Source organism: Pelophylax lessonae (genome assembly GCF_965119305.1).
Source record: "Pelophylax lessonae genome assembly, chromosome: 7".
Taxonomy (NCBI): domain Eukaryota; kingdom Metazoa; phylum Chordata; class Amphibia; order Anura; family Ranidae; genus Pelophylax; species Pelophylax lessonae.
This window is the reverse complement of record NC_138774.1, coordinates 194,522,127-194,535,368: the sequence shown is the minus strand read 5'-3', so window position 1 is coordinate 194,535,368 and position 13,242 is coordinate 194,522,127. Positions and strand designations below refer to the sequence as shown.

At 45.6% G+C, this 13,242-nt stretch overlaps 1 protein-coding gene across 1 annotated transcript in view; it reads left to right on the top strand.

Annotated features, from left to right (window-relative positions):
* Positions 1 to 4,065, top strand: part of PTPN18 (protein tyrosine phosphatase non-receptor type 18) — a gene marked incomplete at its 3' end in the record, with an annotated part of 160,080 nt that extends 156,015 nt beyond the window's left edge. The window contains exons 13-14 of the mRNA XM_082264282.1: positions 103 to 458; positions 3,986 to 4,065. Coding sequence (XP_082120408.1) covers positions 103 to 458; positions 3,986 to 4,065 — 436 coding nt within the window. The remainder of the gene's footprint in view (positions 1 to 102; positions 459 to 3,985) is intronic.
* Between the last annotated feature and the right edge of the window lie 9,177 nt (positions 4,066 to 13,242).

The following is a 13,242-nucleotide window of genomic DNA, read 5'->3' as shown; positions in this document are numbered from 1 at the left end:
ATTTGTGAAGACTACAATAGAAGCAGTAAAGGCTGTTCTATAATTGCTAAGAGATGTTTTTATAATCAACAAACTCACTGCCTTATCTTTCTCCTGGTACAGTATGTCCCTCCCGCTGGACTGCTCCGACATGAATAATACGTACGCAGTGGTGCAAAAGAAGCCACCAGCTCCATCAGTCTCATCTGGGTCTAAAAGTCTACCTTCCACCTCTGGGAACCAGGCACCAACCTCATCTCACCACCAGTATGATAACGTCAGACCGCGCACAATGTTGGCTAAGCCTACGGACCAGTTGTACAGCACTGTGACCCCTAAACCCAACAGGGCATCCAACAGTCCAACTTTCAGTCCACCCTCCATCTTGCCACTCTCGTCCTCCTATGCTTTAGCTGGTGCGCCAGGTCCTCCAGAGGCTACAGCTAATAATTATAGTCAGGTCAACGCATCCAGTGCAGGTAAAGAAGTAGATAGGGGCAGCTTTACTTTATTAGGACTCCTTCCAGGAGGAATTCGCTCTTTTTGCTGCTTTATACCTGGGGAAATAGAGTGAGAATTTTTCTGGTGCCATTGCTGAATACAGGGTGGTCAAAGGCTGAGACCTCAAGAGTGTTTCCTTTCCGGTCTACACTTTAGAAGTGGTTATTGTCAATAGAAGACAGTGAATGCACTACAGGCCTTATTTATTGTTTGAGGTATTACCCATAATGACTAGTTACATGTTTTTAATTGAATAAAACAAAAAAAAATGTAAGCAAGTCTGGGAAAGGTTGTTATGGGTAAACAACTTTTGTTGTCACCTTTAACTAAAATCACTTCTGTCCACTGAAATTACATCTCAATTCTTATCTAAAAATAGCAATTTATTTTATTATCTTGCTTCTGTTTTTGCAAAAGTGAGCCTGTGTTTTTGCTGTGTAACAAGCCTGTTGCATAGGTCAAAGAGCAAAAATACAAGGTTCAGTAACCCATAACAATGATCAGAAGTTGCATTGATGATCAATTAAATTGACACCACTAAAATGAAAGAGAATTTCTCCTTTCTGATAAAAAGTAGGAGCACTATCCACATTCTCCATACCCTTCAGGTTTTGGTTACTTTGCAGAACTGCAGCAGCTTGACCCGGAAGACTGCTGATCTCACTATAATAGCAATGACTACTAAAGTGATTTGCAGCCTACAAAGGCTCGATCAAGTGCAAGGTATGCATACATACATTGATCAAAGCTGGACCATAGTAACTATGCCCAACAAAAAAAAGAAAAAAAAAATCAAACCTAAACTTTAGCTTTAATACAGTACCAAAACTGTGCATGTAAAAATTTAATTTTAAGGTAAACACTACAATAATAGATCAAAATATAAGCTCTCTTTTTTTAGGTAAATTTGGTATTTTAGGTACATCACAGATTTACTGTAACTATATGCTACCACCTTACCTTTTAAATTTATTTACAAGACTGTAAATACAAGGAACCCGTCATAGAAGCGCAGGGCGCTTAAAATAATTTTTTTGTGCAGTCGTATATATATATATATATATATATATATTTATAAAAACAGAATGTGATATTTGTAATGTCAGGTTTGTGTTTGTGAGGCAGTGGGTAAAATGTCTGTTCCTTCTGTACTTTTTGTCTGTTTGTTATTCGTTAATAAAGCAATGTTTCTACTGTTTGTCTCTATGTGTTACTATCTGGGTTCTAGGTGGGCTCATTATTCTAATTGTATATGACCTTTCAGTTCTTTGGTTTACATGTACTCATGGCTGAGTTATCTGCTGTGTCTGTGAATGTCTCTTGTTCTGTAGCAGTGTAGCTATAGGTGTGTATGCTGTGCTGTGGCTTGAAGGGTGTCTGGTGTTCTATGGATGTGTACGTATGTCTGATATATTGTTTTTAGCATAGAACTTTTGGTTGGAAAAGGTTTTGACGCCAATTACATTTATCCCTGAACCACAAATTTATCACACCTGGAAGGAGACAAAAGGAATTTTTCAAAGCCTGCCTGCTTCACCCTAGCCAATAAACCTAAACTTAGTGTAGTTAAAAAGGAGCTCTGGTCATTTGTTTAAAAAGTAAAAGACAGCAGCTACAAATACTGTGGCTGCTGACTTTTAATAAACACACACTTACCAGTCAAGAGGTCCAGTATTGACATCACCTTGGCCGGTTCTTCGCTTGTGTTTGGGTCTCCGGTGCAGCCATCTTGCTTGTTGGAAGCTGGCTTTGACTACCTGTGGCTTCACAGCCAGCTCCCCACTGTGCATGCCCAGGTCACTCTGCACTTTCTAAATGGACTTGCAGCCTCCCTGGATGTGTTATGTGTCCCATGAGGTTGCGGTCAGGGAGGATTGGAGATGAACCTCCACTCAGCTCATCTAGGCAAGCTGAACAGAAGTGGGAGGGGGGTACCTGCCAGAAATAGGTACCTGCTCCCAGAAAGACAAAAAAATCCCAAAAAAGTAGGCTACAGGGGAGAGAAAAGCAGAATTTCTCTTTTTGGGTGAAATTTCACTTTAAAATGTATATGCATCTTTGCTGTGAAATTTGAGAAACTCACACAATATGTTTGTTAGGTGTTCCCATTCACACAGCATACCTATAAATAATAATAATAAAAAAAAAAAAACATTTATCACCTTTCCAGTTCCGGGTACACACGGGCCAAATGTCAGGAGACATTTGCCGGTTCAAAAAAAAAAAACACGGTGAGATCGCTGTACTTACTTCTAATAATGAGTACTGTGGCTCCGACCGGAACCAACAGTTTTTGTTTGTTCCCTCTGGGTTGAACGGAAAAAAAACTGTAGTGTGCACCAGACTTTATACATATGACTCTCTGGGAGGCTTCTATTCCTTCGATTAAATAGTAATTTGAAGATAAGAAACAGTTATTTAAAAGTGCAAAGCCATACATTATACCACTGATGCTTTGAGATCTTTAACCCTTTGTTAGGACAGATAGTGTTCAAATTATTATTATACAGGATTTGTATAGTGCCAACAGTTCTAGTTTATAACTGATAATGAGACCTTCCAGCACAGTACAGACAGGATCACATATGGTAAATATTACTCCGCCACCCGTCCTTATTGTTAAAAAGCAAGAGAAAGCTAGGTTGGATTTTTAGGCATGTAAAAAACACTTAAGAAGGTAATCAGCAATGAAAATATATATTTGTAGGATATGCTATATTAGTGGAAACTTGTAGCAAACATTAATTAGATGCTATCCCAATTTGGCTGCAAAAGTTGAAATACACCTATAACAGAGACAGAAAGTGAGGGGAAATCGAAATGTTTAAATTTGTCACCAGAACAAGAGGTGAAAGTGAATCTTCCAGTGAGGACACTTGTTTTGGGGGCAAGTGTCTAGGAGGGGAATTCCTCACACTTTTGGTGATCTCCTTTCCTTACCTGTTACATCTTTGAGACTGGAAATTGGAAATCTACACAACAAACCTTTAAAAAAGTTTTGGCTATACAAACATTTTACCTAATATTTATTATAGTTAAAAACAAAAATGATCACAGATGCAGCAGTACTGTAAGTGGTGCCTGTGCGTTTTGTGGCTGTTGGAATACGTAGCTTGTTCTGCAATTTTAGATGTTCTGTCGTACTGTGGCTATAAGTGTGTCTGTAGATGTATTTATTGTAATGTGTCTGTGGGTCTGTGTTCTGCTCTGTAATCTCTGTGCCTCTGTGCCTGTTCTCCTGTGGCTATATGTGTGTCTATTGTTACGTCTGTCTGTTCAATCACTATAGGTGTGTCTGCTGTTCTGGGGTTCTAAATGTACCTGTGGTTTCTAAAACTGTAGATATGTCTGTTGTTCTATAACTGTAGGTGTGTGTTATTTTGATTAATTTACCTCCTCCCATGGTAGCTGTTCTTACCAGCATTTTAAGTTCAACACTAATAAGACATATAAGTATAAGACATCTAGGAAGGTTTAATACACTATGGCTTTCTTCCCATCGCAGTCCTTAAAAAGACACCGTCGTTCCATAATTCAAAGGGAGACAACAGATGGAGCCATAATACACCAAGTGTAAGTATCTGAGCAAGACCTCATGTTTCTCCTCTTGATATATCACATATATTCAATCAGATTATCCGTTTATTTTTCCAAGCACAGTAGGGTCTGTTGTGTTTGCGGAACAAGAGATGTACTATTTTCAGAGTTTGATAAATGAGACCACATTACCCATATAAATGATCTTTCATTAATGAAATGTCACTGAATTATGAGCTTTTCATTTTAAGCATTACTCTATGGCCTTCAAAGAAAGCACAAAGTAGAAGGCCCATGAAAAAAAAAATTTACAGAAATACAAGACTTTTAAGGTGATTGTAAAGTCAGGAATGAACATAGACTGATTCAAATATTAAAATACAATTTCTCTTACGTCCTCCGACAGTCGCCGCCTCTTCATTTTCGTCACATATGGGGTATTAGACTTTGCTCCGAAGGAGTAGCTAGGCAACAGAATATGTTAACATTAAAGCTTTTAACATATCCCACCCTCAAGGGGTGGTCCCCTCAGTCAATACCCTCCTACTTCCTGCAACCATATCTCAGTTTTAATGTCTAGCTTGTCAGGAGTGGCTGGCTTTTCCTGTGCTGGGGCTTTCTGCCCCAGACTCTTTCTTCTTTTTGAAATGTTGTTTGAGTTTTCTCTCTACCTTTACTTAGCTGTTATTTTTGTCAGCGTTAGTTAGTTCTTCTGATGAAGAGGATCATGCGGGCTGGGTCTCGGGCTGATCCCCCTGGTCGCAGGTCGTGGGTCAGTGGCTTCCCAGCCTGCCATCGAGCGTTCAGCCAGGTAACGCTCCTGGCACAGTGAACGACCCATCCCTGTTCGGTGCAGGGATGATTGGTGAGGTGGCTACCTCACTGGACGCCGTGCGGTTTCTTAACCCCCATTTTGTGCGTCTTGAATTGCGACTCTCCCTGCCTCATGTGCAGCGGCTTGTTCGCCTGTGCGGGTCCCCCACGCCATTAAGAGGTAAGTGTATCTATGTGGGGACCTGTCTGTCTGGGGGGGTGTCAGTCTGGGACTGTGTAACCTGCCTCTATTCACACTGCCTGTCTCCCTATCTCTCGGCTGCATGCTGTGGGCTGCAAGGGGGGGGGGGGGGGGGAGCTGTGTGACACTGTGTGTGTCAGTCTGGTCAGTGTGAAAAGCTGTGTGCTGTGGGGCATGTTTTTTTGGCATGTTTGGGCATTTACAGCGATCGCTGCGGCGATCTGACATGTGTTCTTATACATGGATGACATGTGTGCATTACTACACTGTGGAGCGGCGGTTTCGGCGCCAAACGGCGCCATTTTGCCTACACTCGCTCCGGCCGCATGTTTTACATGCATGGCGGCCATTTTCTTGTAGCCTCCATAGGCTTTCATGGAGCGCCCTGGCAGCATCACTTCCTCTTTCCAGGAACACCGATCGAGGCAGCAGCAGCGGCGAGGGTCTCCTCAGGTTTTATCCTTCTGTTCTTGCTATCCATTGCCTGTGTTCAGTTTGCATATTCCCTGTGGGGGTCTCATTGTGCTTGAGTGTGGTGCGGTGGGCTGCGCTTGCCGCGCTTGCTTAAAGGGGCAGTTAACCCTTTATTGTCTGGTATACAGGGGCAATGGATTCTCAGGAGGGCAAATTTCCTACCGCCTTGGTGGAAAGCCAGGGGACCGCTGTTTCCCCCCCAGGGGGGGATTTAGCCACTATTGTGGCTGGCCTTGCTGCTCAGGTGCAGATGCTGGTGGCTGCTCAATCTACTAAAAGACCCAGAATTGCTCTTTCCTCTGATTCTGAGGGTGAGGGTGATGGGGTTGTTATGGCGGGGGCCTCCTTGTCGGGGTCCCGCTCCTCCCTAGATCTAGTGGGGTCCGAAGTGGAGGCTGAAGTTGAGGGGGTTGATAATTCTCCCCCTGGCTCGCCTGAAGAGCTTGCAATCATGGATGAATTGATTGCTTCCATAAAGCAAACATTGCGTTTGCAGGATGAAGTGTGTCCCCCCGCTGCCTTGGCGGCTTATGGGACGCAGAGAAAACGCAGGACACCGCAGGTTTTTCCCTGCATTGATGATTTTCAGCGCGCTGTTAAGGTACAATGGCGCAATCTGCGCAAACCTTTTGCTGTACCAAGTAGGTTCAAGCTGCGTTATCCTTTCTCGCCTTCCACTGATGAAAGGTGGTGTGTACCTCCCCCAGTGGATCACGCAATTGCGGTTTTGAACAAGGCCACTGCGATTCCTGCAGAGGATTCCCCTGTGTTCCGTGATGCCACGGATAGGAGATTGGAGTCTCTTGCCCGTCATACTTATTCTGTTACGGGTTCTATGCTTAAAGCTCTGTTTGCTTCTCTCATGGCGGCCCAGGCGATCGCAAGTTGGACGCAGATGCTTAGGCGCGTCCTAGTGGCCGACTCGGCCTCGCCGGCGACCCTGGATATGGTGGATCAAATCCACCAGGGGGTCATGTATCCGTGTGATGCGGACCTGGACCTGGTTCCATTGGCTGCACGTGTGCACAGCGTGGCGGTGTTGTCTCGCCGCCTGGTTTGGTTAAAATGTTGGTCGGTGGACCAATCTTCGCGTAAGACCTTAGCCAATCTACCTTATGATGGGTCTCGCCTTTTTGGGGAGTCCTTGGATGTGTTGATTAAGGGGATCACCGGGGGTAAGAGCACTCTCTTGCCCCATTTCCCCAAGGCTAAGGGGGCTTCTGGGAAGAAGCATGCTAATTTTCGGCCCCCTCAGGGGTCCTTTCGTGCCTTTCGGCCGCACTACAAGGGCAAGCCGTTCAAAGGTCAAGGCTCTCAGAAGAAGCCCTGGTCTGGGAAACAGAAGTCCGGCCAATCCGGATCTGCAGCCCATAACAGTTCGGCCTGAAGGGGCGCCCTCACCCAATTTTGGGGTGGGGGGACGCTTGCTCGGTTTTCTTCAACCCTGGTTGGCCCGTGTGCGGGACAGGTGGGTTCAGGAGATCGTTCGATCTGGTTACAAGATTGAGTTTCTCTCTCGGCCGGAGAGCAGATTTTTTCCCTCAAATCTTCAACTGTCTCCAGAGCGTTTGCGGGACCTGCACCTGGCGGTGCGGGACCTGAGGGCTCAGGGAGTGGTGGTTCCGGTGCCTCATCGGGACAGATCTCGGGGGTTTTATTCCAATCTGTTCACCGTGCCCAGAAAGGAGGGCAAGGTTCGTCCAATTCTGGACTTGAAGGCTCTGAACCGCTCTGTGCGGGTTCGCAAGTTCCGCATGGAATCCCTGCGGTCGGTGGTGGCTGCCCTGGTTCCGGGGGAATTCATGGCCTCCATCGATTTGAAGGATGCGTATCTTCACATCCCCATTTTCGAGGGTCACCAGAGGTTCCTTCGATTTGCCATTGCGGAGGATCACTACCAGTTCCTGGCGTTGCCTTTTGGTCTCGCCTCGGCTCCGCGGGTCTTCACCAAGGTGCTTGCACCGGTTCTGGCATTATTGAGGGCCCAGGGCATTTCTGTCCTGGGGTATCTGGACGACATTCTGGTTCGGTCTGCGACCAGCCAGGGTCTGGAAAAGGACCTATCTGTCATGATGCGAACTCTGCAGGAGTTTGGTTGGACGATAAATTTTCCAAAGTCGACACTGAGTCCGTCGGTTCGTCTTCCCTACCTGGGAATGATTCTGGACTCGGTGCAGGCGAAGGTCTTCCTGCCGGAAGACAAACTCAGAACTCTTCAGGAGGAAGTCAGGTCCCTCAGGGATGTTCCGCACTCGTCTCTGCGGACGTGCATGAGATGTCTGGGATTGATGGTCTCGGCTTTCGAGGCGATTCCCTTCGCCCAGTTTCACACGCGGGGTCTCCAAGCGGAGATCCTGTCCAGGTGGGACGGGCGACCTCAATCTCTGGATCTTCAAATCTCGTTGAGTCATCGCACCAGAAGAAACCTTCTGTAGTGGCTCCAGTCCCCGATGGTGTCCGGGGGCAAGTCGTTTCATCCTGTCTCGTGGACGGTGATCACCACGGATGCCAGCCTGTCGGGCTGGGGTGGTGTTCTGGGCGTTCTATCCGCCCAGGGAACTTGGTCGGAGGGGGAGTCTTCCCTTCCGATCAACATTCTGGAATTGCGTGCGATAAAGCTCTGTCTTCATCGCTGGACGGACCGGCTGCAGGGCTGCCCGGTTCGGGTGCAGACGGACAATGCCACGGCGGTGGCCTACATCAACCACCAAGGGGGCACCAGGAGTGCCCGAGCGGCTCGAGAAGTGGCCGACATTCTATCTTGGGCCGAGACTCATGTCCCGGCGATAACGGCGGTTCACATTCCGGGAGTGGAGAATTGGCAGGCGGACTATCTGAGTCGCCAGACCCTGGATCAGGGGGAATGGTCTCTCCACCCGGCTGTCTTCCAGATGTTGTGCGCGAAGTGGGGTCTTCCAGATGTGGACCTGTTCGCGTCTCGTCTCAACAACAAGGTGAAAAGGTTCGTGGCAAGGACGCGCGACCCTCGGGCAGACGCGTCGGACGCGTTAGTGGCCCCGTGGCATCAGTACAGGCTGATGTACGCGTTTCCACCGATTCAGTTGCTGTCCAGGTTCCTTCGCAGGTTACACTCGGAACGCAGCACGGTGATTCTTGTGGCACCGGACTGGCCTCGCCGGTCCTGGTACGCAGACCTCGTGAATCTGGCGGTCGACGCTCCGTGGCGTCTGCCTCTTCGAGACGATCTACTGTCTCAAGGACCGATATACCATCCTGCTTTACAGTCGCTGGCTTTGACGGCCTGGCTGTTGAGACCGAGGTCTTGAAGGAGAGGGGTCTCTCTCCAGAGGTCGTTCATACTTTGATCAACGCGAGAAAGTCTTCCTCGGGGAAGGTTTATTACCGTACTTGGAAGGCCTATTTTGCCTGGTGTGAGTCCAGGGGGTTTTCACCCCGCACGTACTCGGTTTCCCGTGTGCTGTCCTTTCTTCAAACGGGTGTTGATCAGCGTTTGGCGCTGGCTACGATAAAGGGTCAGGTGTCTGCACTGGCCATTCTGTTTCAACGTCCCGTGGCTTCCAACTCCTTGGTTGGCACTTTTGTTCAGGGTGTGCGGCATCTGGTTCCTCCTAGGAGGGATCCTTTGCCCCCTTGGTACTTGAATCTCGTTCTGTCTGTGTTGCAACGTGCTCCTTTTGAACAGATCAGGGAGATCTCGTTGTCTATGTTGTCCAAAAAGGTCGCCTTTTTGGTGGCGATCACTTCGGCTCGCAGAGTGTCGGAGATGGCAGCTTTGTCCTGCAAGTCTCCGTACCTGGTTGTTCATTTGGATAAGGTGGTCTTACGACCTAATCCTTCTTTTCTTCCGAAACGAGTTTCGGAATTCCATCTTAATGAGGATATTGTCTTACCTTCGCTGTGCGCGAAGCTTAAACATCCAAAGGAGGTGAGATTGCATTCTCTGGATGTTGTTCGGGCGATAAGGGTTTACCTTAAATCGACTGAGTCTTTTCGAAAGACGGACTCCTTGTTTGTTCTTCCAGAGGGTCCTCGGAAGGGCTTGGCGGCTTCGGCCTCTACCATCGCAAAATGGATCAGGCAGACCATTGAACAGGCCTATGCTTTGCAGGGGAAGGTTCCCCCTGTGCCTGTGAAGGCGCACTCTACTAGATCTTTGAGTACGTCTTGGGCCTGTCGTCATGGGGCTTCTATAGCCCAGGTGTGTAAGGCGGCGACCTGGTCGACTGTACACACGTTCACAAGATTCTACAAAGTAGATGTTCAGGCATCGGCGGATGCTTCCTTTGGCCGCAAGGTTCTTAGTGCGGCAGTTCCCTAGGGTCCCTTGTTAGGGACCTCTGGCTGTTGGGATAAGTTTTGTATCCCCTGGTTTTTTTGTCTTTTCCTGGGTTGTTGCTCCTGTTGAGCACTTGTTTTTTTCTATTGCCCAGCTGGTTTCCTTCCTTTGGTAAGGTTCCTTTCTTTGATGCGGAGACTGCGTTGCCTTTCGGCGCGGATGCGTTTCCCACCCCTCATGTTTGCACTGCTTTGGGACGTCCCCATATGTGACGAATATGAAGAGGCGGCGACTGTCGGAGGACGTAAGAGAAAACGGAATTTTTGTAAAATCTTACCTGTAAAATTCCTTTCTCTGAGTCCTCCGACAGTCGCCGCCCCCGCCCCTCTTTTGGGGTTTGGTTGTATACTCTACTGCTATTCCACTAAAACTGAGATATGGTTGCAGGAAGTAGGAGGGTATTGACTGAGGGGACCACCCCTTGAGGGTGGGATATGTTAAAAGCTTTAATGTTAACATATTCTGTTGCCTAGCTACTCCTTCGGAGCAAAGTCTAATACCCCATATGTGACGAATATGAAGAGGCGGCGACTGTCGGAGGACTCAGAGAAAGGAATTTTACAGGTAAGATTTTACAAAAATTCCGTTTTTATTTCATTATAAATGTTAAAAACATATTAGAATTAAAATCCATGTAGCAAAGCTTTATATAATCCAGTTGTAACATCAGACACTTCCAGCATCATGTCCACTGTATGATTATATATATAGAACAAACTGATCATATAAACACATACAAATACAGAAGAATTCCAATGTTATAGAAAACGGGACAACAAAAGATACTGAATCTAGACGTGTTTTGCGAGTTGCACTTTTTCAGGAGTTCTTTCTTTTGGTGAACTAGTTTTTATAAACACATGTGATGCTGCTCAATCATGGGAAAGAGGGGGGCCCATATATCATCATCCCAGGTCTGCAACACCCAGCAGGGGTGGGTACACATAAAGAGGGTGAACTCCACACCAAAGGCATCCAGAAAATTATCCCTTCAATCACAGTAGCAAAGAAGTTTCCCCCAGACAGAGCCACATCCACACCGAGGATACCTCTTTGCTACTGTTCAGATTGACGGGATATTATTGTGTTCACCATAAAAAAGACCCCCTGAAGAAGCACAAGTGTTCAGATTCAGCATCATTTCATGTCCCATTTTTCTATAACATTAGAATCCTTCCATGTTTGTACGTGTTTGTATGATCAGTTTGCTCATTATATATATATATATATATATATATATATATATATATATATATATATATATTATATACTACTATATATATTTATAAATATATATATAATCATACAGTGAACATGATGCTGGAGGTGTCTGGTGTTACAATTTGATTGTATAAAACATTTTATATATATATATATATATTATGAATATTTTTATGTACATTCCTTTAGTTTACAAGCACCTTAAAAGTCCCAGTTTTCCGTGCCTTCATTTTTTTATTGTTCCGCCAGGGATGTGGTGCTTCTAAAACCCATTCATGCCTTCTTCTAGAAAGTAGAAGAAACTGTTCACACATGCTTCAAATTGCTTTTCAGGCTAGCATTAACATCGTGTGCTCCAAGCATTTATAGAGTATTTACAAAGCTACCAGCAGATCTCGGGCAGCTATCTTGAAGCCCTTTAACCACTTTATCCCTGGAAGATTTGGCTGCTGAATGACCAGGCCACTTTTTTCAACTTGGCACTGCGCGAATTTAACTGACAATTGCGCGGTCATGCAATGCTGTACCCAAACAAAATTTACGTCCTTTTTTTCCCACAAACAGAGCTTTCTTTTGGTGGTATTTGATCACCTCTGCGCTTTTTATTTTTTGCAATATTAATTAAAAAAAAGCTACATTTTTGCGAAAAAATTTCTACTTTGACTGTAAAAAAATATCCAATATATTACATTTTTGTCATATATTTAGGCCAAAATGTATTTAGCTACATGTCTTTGACAAAAAAAATTCTCAATGAGAATATTTTTATCCACTTTAAGACCGGAAAATTTTACCCCCTTCCTGACCAGGCCATATTTTGAGATTCGGCACTGAGTTACATTAATGGACAATTGCGCGGTCGTGCGAAGCTGTACCCAAATTAAATTTATGTCCTTTTTTTTCCCTACAAATAGAGCTTTTTTTTGGTGGTATTTGATCACCTGTGCGATTTTTAATTTTTGAAAAAAAGAGCGACAATTTTGAAAAAAAAAAACAATATTTTTCACATTTTGATACCATTCCCAAAAAAAAAAAATGTATAAATCAAAATATTTTAACATTTTAGGCCAATTTGTTTTCTGCTACATATTTTTGGTAAAACAAAAAATCGCAATAAGCGTATTTTGATTGGTTTGTGCAAAAGTTATTGCATTTACTAACTACAGGAAAGATTTGCCATTTTTATTGTTTTTTTATTTTTTACTAGTAATGGCGGCGATCTGCGTTTTTTTTTTTTTGCGGGACTGCGACATTGTGGCGGACAGATCGGACCCCTAACTGACATTTTTGATACTTTTGGGGGGACCAGTAACATTACTACAGTAATCATTGCTATAAATATGCACTGTTACTGTAATAATGACACTGGCAGGGAAGGGGTTAACACTGTTGGTGATCAAGGGGTTAAATGTGTGCCTCATGCTTACTGACGTGTGTGGGGGGAGGGGGTTCTGTGACACAGACAGAGATCACAGGTTCAGCTATGCTGAATCCTGTGATCTCTCCCTGTCTGTCACAGAGAAGATCCCCCTGCTTTGTTTACACAAGCGGGCGGATCTTCTCACACTTTCCCCGACGATTGGGGACGAGAGGCGGTGATCGCCACCTCTCCCACTCCCGCTGTAGGTCTACATCGCTGGACCCAGTGGGTTGATCCTGTCTGGTGCTGCCGTCCCCTCTGTAAACTGACCACACTTACCATGGCTACTGATTCATGATTATCATGGTCAGTTTACATGCCTTTGTCATCCTGCTGCTCTTCTCTCTCCCTCTGCCTGTCAGCTCCTGTGTGTGTGTGTGTGAGCCATCTCCACCCCCCCCTTCCTGCCGCTATTAGTAGCAAGCAGTATATGCAAAGAAATATTACTGCCAGCCCCTATGCTTTATCAATCTATCTTACACTGTGTACATGTTTTTATAAAAAGATGCCTGTAAAGACCTTATCACAGACCTCTTCTGGCCAGTCACGTGACCTCCAGCCGCTCTCCTCCCCCATCCAAGGGCTACAGTGGGAGGGGCTGAGCAGCCAGCACAGCAGTCACGTGACCTCCCTGCTGACATCAGAGGGGAAACTCTGCCCCTCCCACTGTAGCCCTTCAATTGAAGGCGGAGAGTGGCCAGAGGTCACGTGACTGGCCATTATAAAGATCTACGATAAGGTATGAACAGGCACCACTTTATAAAAACATGTACAAGT